This window comes from Cyrtonyx montezumae, unplaced genomic scaffold (assembly GCF_038088225.1).
Source record: "Cyrtonyx montezumae isolate F1298 unplaced genomic scaffold, pur_monq_1.0 scaffold_12, whole genome shotgun sequence".
Taxonomy (NCBI): domain Eukaryota; kingdom Metazoa; phylum Chordata; class Aves; order Galliformes; family Odontophoridae; genus Cyrtonyx; species Cyrtonyx montezumae.
Window position 1 is genome coordinate 6,066,783 of NW_027071848.1, and position 14,444 is coordinate 6,081,226.

General features: G+C 37.3%; 1 protein-coding gene across 3 annotated transcripts in view; it reads right to left on the reverse strand.

The window, feature by feature from the left end:
- The window catches only part of GRM5 (glutamate metabotropic receptor 5), a 226,811-nt gene extending 212,747 nt beyond the window's left edge, over positions 1–14,064 (reverse strand). For all 3 annotated transcript variants that reach the window (XM_065729973.1, XM_065729972.1, XM_065729971.1), the window contains exon 1: positions 13,386–14,064. In XM_065729973.1, coding sequence (XP_065586045.1) covers positions 13,386–14,064 — 679 coding nt within the window. The remainder of the gene's footprint in view (positions 1–13,385) is intronic.
- Between the last annotated feature and the right edge of the window lie 380 nt (positions 14,065–14,444).

The window sequence follows — 14,444 nt, forward strand, 5'->3', positions numbered from 1 at the left end:
TCTATTAGTGAAGGACAATATTTGAGTTGATGCTTCTTAGCCACTTGAACTGTACAGAGTAGAAATATCAAAAGGGCTCAGAGCACTTGCTGAACCAGAACCCTGTGGAGTATGTGATGGATTGACACTGCCATCTCTTTTTGTCTAGTTTCATTGCACTCTCTGGGCTAAAGAAATAAAACAGATTACACCATGAAAGAAAAGGACTCAGGCTGTAATAGTAAAGTAACTCCAAACTCTGCATGCAGCTATTTCAATTGGAACATTGTTTTCATTAATCTTTCATAATGACATATAGGCACCAGTTGAGGTCAAGGTACCTTGATGTTGGGTGCATAACATGAAAGAATAAAATCTAGCAGGTCAAATAAGTAGAGGATCGAAACACAGTGATGTACAAAGTTACAAAGAGTGCTGGTAAAACAAACAACAAGAAACCACCACACAGCAACATCAGTTTTTGGTTTGTGAGCAAAATCCTCATATTCCTCTTAAACAAATTGGCAACACACGTACACTTAGTGACACTTAACAAAAGCAGGTGACAGGATCTCATAGAAGCACAGAATTGAATACAAAGTCAGATTAGGTAGTGGCTTAAGTAGGGGTGCAATTTCCACAATCAATTTTCCGCAGATAGGTTAAGCACCTCTGCTTAATATTGAAATACTGATCTGCTCAGGAGATAATTCAGCTGCAAGGATGGGTGCTTCAGTACTGGATTTTTATTAGAAAGGTTAGGCACCCAAATAACATGTAGTTTGTAAATGATTGGTAGACGACCTTTCATTGACTGCATGTAAATGATTCATAAATTGAAAACAATGTTTAATTGGAAATAAGGCAGTAATATCCTTTCTCACTACATAATCTTTCCTATCGTGTCCCCTATAAAGTGCAGACTTCTCAACTGCAAAGATACTTAGTGAAAAAAAAACAAAACACCATGGACTTCAGAATAATACAATATTTTGCAGATCAAAATATTTAAAGCAAAGTTTGGACAGTTAAAAATGTGATCAACATCCTGACATAATTATTTACTTCATATTTGCCACTTTCTTTTTCTTTTTAGATATTTAAAATCAGTGCAATCAGCCTTACTATTCTTTCTGTAGAATCATAGAATCCTTAGAGTTAGAAGGGACCTTTAAAGGTCATCAAGACCAACTCCCCTGAAATGCACAGGGACGCCACAGCTAGATCAGGTTGCCCACGGCCTGATCTAGCCTTAACTTGAAAGTTTCTGGGGACAGGGCATCAATCACATCACTGGGCAATCTGTTCCAGTGCCTCACCAGTCTCACTGTAAAAGACTTTTTCCTTATATCCAACCCAAATCTACTTTCTTTAAGCTTGAAACCATTTCCCCTTATTCTATCACAACAGACTGTGCTAAAGAACCTGTGCCCTTTCCTGCAGCTCTCCTCTGAAAGACCTGAAAGGCCACTCCCAGGTCTTCCCAGAGCCTTCTCTTCTCCACGTTGAACAGCCCCAGCTCTCAGCCTATCCTCGTAGGAGAGGTTTTCCATCCCTTGGAGCATTTTTGTGGTCTTCCTCTAGATGCACTCCAATAGCTCCATGTCTCTCCTGTACTGACGACTCCACATCTGGACACAGTACTCCAAGTGAGGCTTCACCAGCACAGAGCAGAGGGACAGAATCACCTGTGAGAAGACCTTCCACTACTTAAAAGAGGATTATAAACAGAAGAGAAATTGACTTTTTGCAAGGGTAGACAGTCAAATGACAAGGGGGAATGGTTTTAAGCTCAAAGAGGGAAGGTCTAGATTGAATGTCAGAGACAGTGATGGGGTGCTGGAATGGCCTGCCCAGAGATGTTGTGGATGCCCTGTCCCTGGAGGTGTTCAAGACTAGGTTTGATAGGACCCTGAGCAATCTGGTCTGCTACCACCTGGAGACTGGAGGCCCTGCTTGTGGCAGGAGGGTTGGAACTTGATGATCCTTGGAGTTCCTTCCTATCCAAGCCATTCTATGATTCTATGATATATAAAATACTCAGATCCAGAAACTGTATTGGTGAAATAGTTCTTCAGCAGCTCTTCTACTTTTGCTCTTAATTTCTCTTTACCAAATTTTGTCCTCTTCTTCACCTAGGCTTTTGTTTTCTACTTCCTGTCCTCTAACTAAGAGTCTTGGCTTTCACATTTATAGACTTCACTCACTCCCTTCTACAGCCTACCTAATGAGATAATCTGTGATAAAATTGCCACAAGTTAAATTGTATAGTAGTCATGTCTTTAAACTGACATCACAGCAAGACAGAACGAACAAGAAGAGCATTGCCAAATCTGAGACACTTTGTTCCAAATAACCTGTAGAAAAAGGATGGCAATGCTCCACTTTGTTATGAACTCTGGCTAGCTTTGGCCAGATTTCTTTGTGGACATGATTGGTCCACTGCAACATGGTTGTATGCTATTTTCTGTGAATATCTTGACTTTTTTTCATTTATCAGTATAAATATATAGATGCCAACACACTTTGCCACCAAAACTTCCTCTTACTTTTTATTTCAGTTATGTTAAGGTCTCAGTCTCAACATGTCACAAATGCCAAATTAACTCCCTGGTCTGTGCAGGCAAAGATATTGTAGAGTTCTGAAGGGATCATGTTCATACAACAAACATACCTTTGGGACTTGCACCTGTATTTTAGCTGGCAGCATAATTAGATCCCATATGGTTAATGAAATGTAAACGTGTCAGAATTTTGTAGGCTGAGATTTGTCACATGGAGGTGTTGGATATAACACCCACTCTACCAGCTGTTCAAAAGAAGAAAAAAAACTGAATCAGTGAAAAGCTTGTATGTAAAAATGAAATAGGAATCAGCTTTTAGGCTTTCCGTTTTCCAGGTTTTGTTGTCCACAGTCTGTCTGTCTTCCTAGGGGATGTATGTCAGCCAGTGCATTTTTCTCAATAACATTTCAGAATTGACATATACTCAGTATCCTCTCCACAGGTATGAATGCATGTGGTTGTTGATAGAACATGTACACAAACTGCATTTTCATGGGTTTCTCTAGTCTACATCATTAGTAGTATCTGAGTGTTCCTTTCTCCATGGACTACTGAACCTCAAAACACCTCCATCACACATTTGAAATGTGGGTGGTTGGAGCAAATGCTTCCAGGACATCTATGTCTGCCAGTTCCCATCCTACAAAATACCAAACTATTATAAAGTCACTGAACAGGCCCACTTGCAGATGGCTGCATGCATGTCCACAGCAATTCATAGAAGCAGCTATAGGCACACAGATGTCATCATCTCCCCAGTGTCATGCCCCATACTTTACCTACAAGTGGATGGATCAACTTGAACATGACAGATGGTGCAGCCTCATGCAAAACTGGAACCAGTTTCTCTATCGTGTGGCATTGACAAAGTCTCTGCAATTTCATTATCGCCATATGTGTAGTCCAGGAAAAAACACAGATCTCTCACTTCCACATAAATCAACTCAAACTCTCCGCTCCAGTAGCCATTGTGTTGTCCTACATTCAAAACCTAATACACACAGGTCAAATTTTATAGTGCTATAAATTTTTGTGTTTCTTCCCCACTCCTGAATGGAACAGCTGAAAAGACCTGAAATAAATAACTGTGTTTCCAACCCATCAAGTCATGAAATAAGCAATGAGCAAAGGCAAATTCACATCAAAAAGCTGAGGAGTCAGTAGTCTTTCCTGTCTGCTTGGCTTAGTGACACAAACACCACCCTATGTGGATAGAGAAGTTTCAGTGTTGGCCTGACATGGTCATACACAACCATGCGTGACTTTGAGGTTTCTCAGCACATCACCTTCTGGGTCAGCACCATTTACATATCACTCTTCCTGCAGAGTTGTGCCTGAAGGCACCTTGTAGCCCTGCCTGAGCAGCCTGTGAACAGCACACATAGCTGAAGTTGTCTGCATAAACTGTTCGTTGAATACAAATGAATAATGCATAGAGCTGTAATAAAGTCAGCCTGGGAGCAGGGAAAGAAAAGGACAATGTCAGACTGCATGATTCAGACAGTTCTAGTTAACAGGCTAGAGGCCAAAAAGAGAGGGAGTGAGGAAGGTCACAAAATTGAAGAAAAATCCAAGTAGGAAACGGAGAAGGAAAAGATTAATTGTTAAGCCCATAGGTCTTGTAACCTTCACTTGTTCAATAAAATTGCTTATCAGCAGGTTCCTATAGCTATAAAGATTTTCTTGAATCTTACATAGCTTACCAAAAGGACCTGAATTTCCAGCCTGCTTCAGTCATCAAATAAATCAGACTTTTAAACAAAATCCATAAAGCTGACATTCTTGAATTCATATTTTGCCAGATGCTTTCTTTTAAACTTCTTAGACACACTGACATTTATGCTTTTGCATAAATGCCTCTTGATTTGAGTATTTTAGATGCAGTCAAAATCAGATCCTCCACAGAACTTCTGAGTGAACAAAGCCTTCAGCCTCGTATCCAGTGAGACATCTGCATTCCTCTATGATTTTAATAAATATGGAGGTGTTAAGAAAGAAGTTAAGTTTCTAATCAGTGCTGTCTTTCAAGGAAAGGGTGTGAGAAATGGAGAAGGAGAAAGAGAGAGAAAGTGAAAGTGAAAAAGTGAAAACAACATAGAGAAAAAGAGAGAAAACAAAAGCAAAAGAGGAAGAAGAGAGAGAATGTGACAGAAGCATCTTTTTAGACCTCAAATTTGAGCTATTTATCATGTTTTCCCTTTATGGAAAGAAATAGGTCAGACAAATTGCCTGCCTTTTGCATATCTATGACAGTGAGCTTAATTTCTTCACATCCCAGAGCAGAGTTAGGGTGAAATATAGTATATGTAAAGATGACAGGAGAATTATGAGAAGTTTGCATTGGAAAGGTGGTATACATTCTCATTTTGGGCACACATCGTAAACTAGAAAGTTTCTGTTGACGCGAGCAGATTTTGGATCACATATTTTTGTGTGGTAAAAACAAAAGAGAAATAAAAAGGGAGAACCGCTTGCTTAACAAATACATCCTTAACTTCTATTCTGTTCATAAAAGCCAATGAGAAGCCTCTGCCTATTTTCACTGATTTTTTCTCTGGTCTTCTTTGGAGACCTCCCTCAAAATTCTCACCGGAGGGCAAAGACTGAATGAAAGTGAGAAAGGAACAGATTCCAACTGCTCCTCTTCTGTCAGCAGAAGGTAAAAGACTCCTTTTCAAAGTTCTTGCTTCTGCATCTTTTCTGTGTCTAAATATAATGCAATCACTTCATGATGTCAGGATTCATCTATTTTGCTTGTTCAGTGTAGAACTCCTAAATCACAGCCATTTATAGCACTTTTTATGAACCAGAAAACACCCTGAAGAATATGTCAGTATTCTTGTCTGCTCACTTCTCTTGCTTACAGAAGTTGTCTCTGAGGCAACCTGGTAGAGAAAAGATGGATGGGATGTGGTTTTGGGCTGTTCAAGTACAACTGATATTTTGGCTAGTAACCCTATGTCAATGTAATAAAGAACTAAGTTGGGTATAAAGACTGTTGGAACTTATGAAGGCGATGCAGAGGAAGAAATTTCAGCTTTTATTTCCCATACAAGGCTTCATCTAAAAATGAAAAAAATTATATGTCCTGTGTTCAACTAAATGAAAAATCTACCAATTCAACAACTATGATACTCCATAAATGTAGAGCTTCTGAAGAATGTATCTACTTAGAATCCTATTTTTAAATGATGACTTGGATTTTAGAATATGAACATTAGAAGACATCTGGACTAAATCTAAACTCTCCAAATGAATTAACTTTAAAAAAATGTACACAACTTTGATGGCTTTTATTTTAACAAAGGTTCAATCTTCTTTTTTTCCAAATCTGTGCATTGTATCCTATTCATACAATTACTGGCATGAAAAGGTTTGAAAATATTATTTCGACTTAGGAGGGATTAGAAGGCAAAATGTTAAACAACATGGGGGCAGAGAGAAGTAACTGGAAAAGGGCAAACAAACAACAATAACACTGAAAAAGGTGAGCTAGTAAGCCAGATGGACAGAAGCTGGGCTATGACAAGATGAAGGAAGATTATATATATATATGTGTACATGTTTATAGGCCAGCACTGCATTTGTTTGCTGATAAGGTGTGCATAAACAGCTTGTATGCAGATCAAAAATCGCTTCTGCAGGATTGTAAGCTAAAGAAGCATAAGTAACAATTCTACTAATGAAAAGAGTGAAAAAGTGGTAGATACTCTTTAGAAAGGATCTTGACAAAGCTAGAAAGATTTTTAAAACTATCTGTAAGAACAAGTTATCATTAGGAAAAATAATACTCTACAGAGCTTCATAGTACTTTACAGAAGTGACTTGGGAACTGAAGTTCTGAGAACATTTCAAAATCAAGAGGCTATTGGTTGGAGCAACACAGTGGTTTCTTTTAGACAGGAAGGATAATTCACAGTCCAAACAAATCAACCAAGAGTGTAATGAGCACTGTTGTCAGATAAAGTCCTTAAGTGGATCTTCATAAACAAAATGTCTTAGCTTAAGCAATAACTACTAATGACTAGTTGCCATTGATAGGCATTTTATATAGCAAAATTAATAATCTCTACTGTGTTAGACCAACTGTAGCTGTATATGCGTATGCATACATATGCTTAAAGCTATTCACAGTCTAGAATATTAAAATTGGACAACTGGTTCACCTGCTGTAACTATGTTTTCATAAATATTTTAGAATGGACATGAAGTAATTTCATAAATCCTGATCAATGTTCTCTTGCTACCATTTTACACCTTTTTTTTGTCAATATCTTTAATTGTATTAATAAAGAAATTTTCCTCTTTGTGTTTCTAACGTCACCTAAGAATTTAATAGAAATCTACCTCAGGAAAAAAAGAGTTTTTAAAAAATCAAATCTTAGGTGATGGCAGATGAGAAACATTTGACTAGATCAAAACAGAGTGAAGAACACACATTTCCAATTCAGAAGTTAAGAAAAGTCCTGACTGTAGTACTCATTTGCTGAGCAAGTTCTTTATGCACCCCTATTACCTTCGTAAATTGTGTAGTATATATTGGACTTCTAGCAACAGCCATCCCAAGTAAATATTATTAAAAGGTAGACAAATTATAAATGATACTACAGGGAGATTTCTGCAAATGTTGCCTGGCTCATGTATCAGACCAGTCACAGTTGCTGCCAGATGCTTGTATTAAAAAGAAATAAATATATATAAATAAATAAAAGCCATCCAGTGGAAGGAATCTTCACTGTAGTTTTCTCCAGTCAGCATATTTAGAATGATGAGTTAAATCATGTTAGTTTAAAAAACAAGGGTATGATTTATGAAATGCATTGTCTCAAAAATCTGCTGCCAAGGTAGATTGTAACTGCTTTGTTAATAACATTCCCAATCACTATTTTAATGTACACCTACACAATATGTATATTTATGATACTGTGCATTACAGCAGAGTATGCTTCCACATCACCAGAGGCTGCAATCACGTTCTAGATTCGATTGGGTGCAATGTTGTCTTCCATATAGTGGCTTACAAATTAAATTAAAGTCTACAATATTTGATTCATCTCCAAGATCACTGTCTCCTTGTTTCAAATGTTTCAGAAACCAGCTAGACAGAATTGTCTCAGAGAAGACTAAAAAGTTTAAAGGACCCAGCATGGGCCTTTCACCTTTCTCAGTCTTCAGAGAAACTACAAATTAAATATTGTTAAGTACATGAAATGGTCCTCTATGATCCTTAATTACATGGAAACATTCTGACTTTGAAGCAGCCTTGACTTAACTCCTGCACTGCCAAGACACAAGACAAGCAGTTTAACTGTTACTTTTGATGTAACTTCAATTCACTAATGATATTGTCATTTTGGCTTTTAGTTCTCACTGAGGATAAAATTTCATATGAAACATAATGGGCTTTTATGCATGGAATATCTTTTTCAAGTGTATGGCACCTATTCTTCCATAAATAAAATAAATTTGTATAAAATAAAATTATTTTCAAAAATTAAAATAAAAATCAAGTAATTTGCTTGTCCATTGGCAGAAATGAAACGCTGACAAAGTAAAATATTCTTCAGTCTTCAGAGCAGTGATTCTTCCATTTTTTAAATCAGGTATTCAGAAATAGATTTTCATTGAATTTGAAAACATTTGCATGGAATAGCAATATTTTTTGTATGTGCCTATTCTCTGTGTGGTTTATGTAAATACAGCAAGAGAAATATCACTCATTTAAAAATTCAGTGAATCTAGTTTCCAATTACACTGTTCTGTGAAAAGCAAAGAAAGTTTCTGAACAGAGTACTTTATACCTAAATAAGAAAAATGTAGATTTTGAAGGTAAATCTCTACGTCGTCCTATAAACACAATTTACTCCAAGCAGCAGGTTTAGGGTACACTTATTGCAGTTCCTTTGTTCATTTCATCTTATTCCCACAGACTATGACTAATTTTCATTTTGCTCTTTACCTGGCTGCAAAAGATATAGGCAAAAAATAGTCTTGTAACCAAGCACATCTGAACAAATACAAAAGCAAATGTGTGAAATAACACTTACATGAAGGAGAAAAAAAAAGAGCTCTTCTTCTGTTACACTTGCTAGCATATGTCCTAAGAAAATGAAGGTGAATCGCCTCTTCATATGCATTTATGATAAATTTAAGTGGAGGAAAATGTTATTAAAAAGTAAGTACTTTGAAGATAAGTTTGGTCCAGTGTTTGCCTGTAGAACTGTGTACAGAAAATGTTACAGAGTAGTTTACTTCTTCAGGCTGTGTTCAGAAGTAAATCGTGCCTTTTACATAATTTATTTAAATTTATCTCTTGCCATCCTCAATAGCTTTGTACTTTTGTGAGTTTGTGTTTTGCCAGAGTATGTAGCCTCTTCTCTTCATCCAGAGAGGCAAAACAAATGGTTTCCAATAGCAATGAAAAATATCTTCCATATTATCAATTCATTTGACTCCAGGCAAATTTTACACAGACTCACAGGGACTGACTACATTTCTGGGTAGGAAGGCATGATCCCAATGTCACTCTTGTCAGTGTGAGAGTGTTGGCTTCAAACAGAACTTCAATGAGGCCTTCTCACCTCAATGATGGGTAAGAAAATTACATACATTTTTCTCTGATCTTTGGGTCTCAGGGAAAGACCAGAGAATGATTTCATACATTAAATGAGGTGAAGAGTCCTTCATCTCTTGCAGCAGCAATCAGCCAGATTCTCCCCCACTTCCCCAGCCATTTCCACTTTGTTATTGTGTGAAATGGTGAAACAAGAAAAGGCTTGCAAAATACCTGGATGCTTAAGCTTCATAGCTCATCTGCACATGAGACGTGAGCCTCAAAACCTCTCCTATGCAAGTATTAATTCTTGGGGTAGACAGCAGATCAAGCTAAGAAGGTTCCACCATGTACTCTGAAAAACTGGGGGACAAAGCTGGGGGGCTTATATCTGCTGAGCTGCTTTGCCTCAGAAAGATGCATAAGAGAGGATGAGAGATGAGTTCTTGACAGCACTATCAACTTAATGTCTATCTGCAAAGTTGGTTTAATCTGTGAAAACTGTTTTAAGAAAAGTTGTTCTAAACCCTCTTGCTGTTACAGTGCTGAAAAAAAAAAAATTAACTCAGCTGATAGAATTAGATCAACGTGGAAAAAAAACAAAACAAAACAAAGAAAGGTCTCTGACACACCCTATTTACTATAGCAATCTCTAAATTAAAAGAAACCTGTTTCAGGCTTTAAGGGATAGGTTGTAGAGCAAGGAGTTTCCAGTAATATTTTCCTCTTGGCCTGCTCACTCCTGCTCCCCTGAAACACAGTGTGAACACATTTGTTCATGAAGCCACAGTGTAAGTTGTATTATATAAATGTGGCTTTAAAAAAAAAAAAGTGCCCTGATGATGAGTGAAGGAAGTTTATATCAAAGCCAGGTTGGTTCAGAGTAGAGCTCCACAAATCATTAAAAGCTAGGAAGAGTTGGAAACTAGGTTGATAGAACTGATGTTTCTGAGTCATATTGTTCCTGATAGAGCTAAGCAGCAGGAGTTACAATCTGAAACTGTCTAAGACTTCAGAAGATTTCTGACTGGGTTATGTAAAATACACTTATATTCACACATGTAAGTGGAGGTGACTGTTGTTTTATGACAAATACCTGTCATTTCTCACTTGTATTTCTTGATGATTAGATTAGGGGAGAATTTCTCCTTAAAATTATTAGAAATTCACTGAAAATAATGTTTACTACCTTCCCATTAGTAGGAAGAAACATTCTGAGTGCACAACTGGAGGTATCACCTTATTAAATCACAAAGGTAAATTTTAAAGTAGCAAAGCCTACTAGAACCTCACAAAATATTTGCATATTTCAAATGTGAAAGTCTTGAATTAATACTTAAAAATATTTTCTGCTCAACCTCCCAAACTTTTAATCCAACACATTCAGCGTGATGGGTAAATACAGAAGAAAACATGCAAACAGAAAGATTTTTATGATGAAATTATTCCCAGGAATTTCTTATGCTAGACCAAAAAAGATAATTTTATCTGCTGATGGAACTACCAAATCAGTGAAATATACAAGAATTTTCAGCTTTTTCTTTTTTTTCCAATCTAGCTTTGAATGTTAGGACCGTCCCTATCCTTGGAAACCATAAAATAATAGAACCTTTTCAGTTGTAAAGGACTCTTAAAGGCCATCCAGTCTAATTCCCCTGCAATGAACAGGTTCATCTACAGATTCATCAGATGCTCAGAGCCCCATCCAGCCTGATCTTGCATGTATCAAGGATGGGGCACCCTGTAGTAACCTGGCTACAGCAGATAGATTACCTGAAGATATTGAGTGTAGACTACCAGAATTACTGGAGGTGCTGAATTAATTTCCAGTGTCAATGGGCTGGCAAGATCTTAAGTAGAAAAAAAAAAAAAAAGGGGGGGGGGGGAAGGGGGGAGACCATAACTGGAATCTATTTTTTTTTCTATTTTGAATTAGTGTACATCAGTGTAGGGCATTGAGTATAGAGTCACAATTCAGAATGCTTATAAGTAAACAGCTACTCTATTGAAAGAAAATTAATTTGAAACTTGAAGTAATACATTTTACTAATACCTCTTTTGTGGGTTTACTCAGTTTCCTTATTTCAGCATAGAATTGTTTGTTTGGTTTTTTTTACAGTGGCTGTTTTTTAAAATAATCACTCTCTTCCTGGAAGGGACAACATCTGTCAAAACATTTAAAAAGTGCCCAGAACATCAACTTTCAGGGAAGTACCTTCATTAGCTTGTATTTGTCTATCCCATTATACATACCATCTGTTCTACTGCTACAAAACATTTGTACAATGCTATTTGACTGGAGATCGTACTCATCATCATGATCAGATCATGAAAATAGAGCATAAGTTTCCTGTAACCCAAAGTTCATTCACCAAACTCCAGAGGTGCTGGAAATATGACATGAATTGCATGAGGCCTCAGGTATTAACTGTACCACCTATCTTGTCCACTTAGATATGAGTAGAAGTAACCAGATCTTACTGAAGTAATATGTCATTCATCAGTCAACTCATCTTGCCTGTAGCATTCACCTCCAGTTTTAATCCTTGTGTATCTATGCCCTTCCTTCCAATGCACAGAGCAAAGTTACTCTGCCATGAGATTAACATGCCATATGTTACCATCTGCTCTAAGAAGAGTATCCACAGGAAGTGGCAAAAGTGAGTATTTACACTCTGTACTCAGACCTCGATAAAAGCTTGACAATCCCCACACTGAATACATAGGTATCCCTGCTCAATAAACAGATGTGTAAAAAGTATTCAAAGCAAAAACTATACAAGTTTTCATAAGTAGTCAGGATATATAATCTCAAACTAATGCAATGCATCACTGGCATCATTTTTTACTGCGATATTATGCATACACATTTGTAGAGGGAAGGCTGCACACCAAACGATGCTAAAGGCATCAGCAGGCACAGAGTAGTTTCACTACGTGATATGACATTGGGTGATTTTCACATTCTTATTTAAACTGTTAATATGCATCCCCAGAGAAAAGAGACTGAAGTTATTTACCAATCTTCATTATCATGACGAAATCATGATTACAACAATCTTCATCTTAGTTCTAAATGGCAATTTTTTAACACTGCAGAATTAACTCTCTGCCTATCTGTAGGAGTATAATAATCTCTTGCATTCAAACAGCATTCCACCAAAAAGGGCTTTGAACATTATAAATTCTTCCAGAGAAGCATGATCTGTGTGTGGGAAGGACAATCTGCTTCCAATTGATTGTAATAAAACCAGCAGCACCTGCTGCTGTTCAGCAACACCATCACCAGTACTCAGTAATGTTTTTTTATTCCCCCAGATCATATTGAACCTGTCTGAACAGAGGTGAAACCCTAAAATTCATCACAGAAGCTAATTCCAGAAAATACATTACACTGTAGTGCCATTAAACAGGGACTAGTGAAATCTGCTCTTTATGCAGAATGAAATTCTAGTCACTCACAGCAAGATAAAACCACTCAACCACAAGGAAGAAAGAATTCATGTAATCTTTTCCATAGCATTTCCTTTCAATCATACTCTTCTGAGTGCTATGCAAAAATAACAATAATAATAATAATAAGCTCTAGCTGAAATTAATAAAGAAAGGAAAGCAATACAGCACATTGTATTGATGTTCTGGACACCTGATGGTTTATAAAGAAGATGCAAGAATGCCTTTGCTCACTTCTAAATCCTAGATGCAGAGCAAGGAGTGCCCACAATACTCCACAGAGTATTATAAAAAGGAGAGAAATAGTAATCTCAAGGAGCTGGGACAAATTGAATTCAAATATTAGCCAGAACCACAGGTCTAGTATTCATGCCTCTGTGGCTTGAGTAATAATCATTGGTTTAGCTGCAGTTTCAAACAGTAGTTTATCTCCCTTCTACACTAGAAAGACCAAGGACTTTCTCATTACCCACTGATATCAATACAGTCAAAATTATTATTCTATATAAATATATTGAACAATCAAAGTAAAATAAATAAATTAATTAAATTAAGGTGAAAAAAATAAAAATAGGAACAAGAGTAAGCACTTTTATAAGCAATTTCACCTGTAGCCCACAGTCTTGTATTTCACATTGTTTTCAGTGGTTATCAACACAGTGTTACCTCAGCTTGGTAGGGAATGCGAAAGCAAAATTAAGTGAAGTAGAAGTTTATGTCCTTAACAATTTTCTGATTAAAAAAAAGAAAAATCCATCAAATTCTCATCATCTAGCTCTCTGACCACAACAAAGTAGTTCATAGGAATCCTTATATGGGAAGAAACAGCCTCTTACCTTCAGTATGTACAGCAGAAACATAGGTCCAGTTATAGCGCTTGACAATGTCCACCATAGCCCGTGCTTGCTGTGCATCAGATGGCACCACTCTCATAAAATACTTGAACAGAGTTTTGTCGCTTAGGTCCATGCTTGTAGCAGAGTAAGCAATCTGAGGTATATTGAAAAGCTGCAACAGGTTCTGGACCTGGATAGCAACTGAGCTAGAGCCAGGGCCAATGACACCAACAATGGGTTTCTTGGAGTGGAAAGATGATGAAGAGCCATCTACACATCGCACCATCCCTTCCTCTTCTTCCGATGAAATAAGAGAGTCCCTTATGAACTCAATGCTCTGCTCCAGAGCCACAGCAGAATGCCAGCAAGAGTCCCTTATTTCACATCCTAGCGTTATATTTGGCAACAGTGTTGGGTCCAAATTAATTCTGTCAAGGGTATGTAGCATTGCCTCCACTCTCTGAATGCCATACTGCTCTCTTACCTCTCCACATTTCCTCTCATGAACTTTGTCAACTGTTGGTTGATGGTGGACAGAGAATAGAGCTCCAATGATAATATCACCAGGCATATGTGCAACCACCCTTCTTTCATTGGCCTGTGCAGAAACCAAAAGCCCGAAGTTCCCACAGACATCTTCCTTCAATAACAGGATTGCAAGGAACAGCAAAAGGACCATTTTAAGAAATGGTTTAGGCTGGTAGAGACAACATGATTGAACAAAATGGAGAGCTCGTCAAAAGCAGTTATCAATTCTTTTGGATAAACAGAGCAGAATGCTGGTTAACCAGGAGTTTGCATGTATTCTCTAAGGAGTCACCGTCATCTCCAAGTGGACAGTGGTGCAGAGCTGTACACGTGATCATAATCCTCATAACCTTCAAAAATGAATAAATAAAAGAAACAGATTTAAAATAAGTAATGAAGTCAGCTTTGTAATCTGTACCGAAGTTCCACATGTTCCTACTGCTGTCAGTGAGTGTAATATATTGTCTCCTCTACACACTTGCTTCTGTCACTTTTCAAGTTGGAAAGTTTTGTTGTACTTGAGTGTTTTGA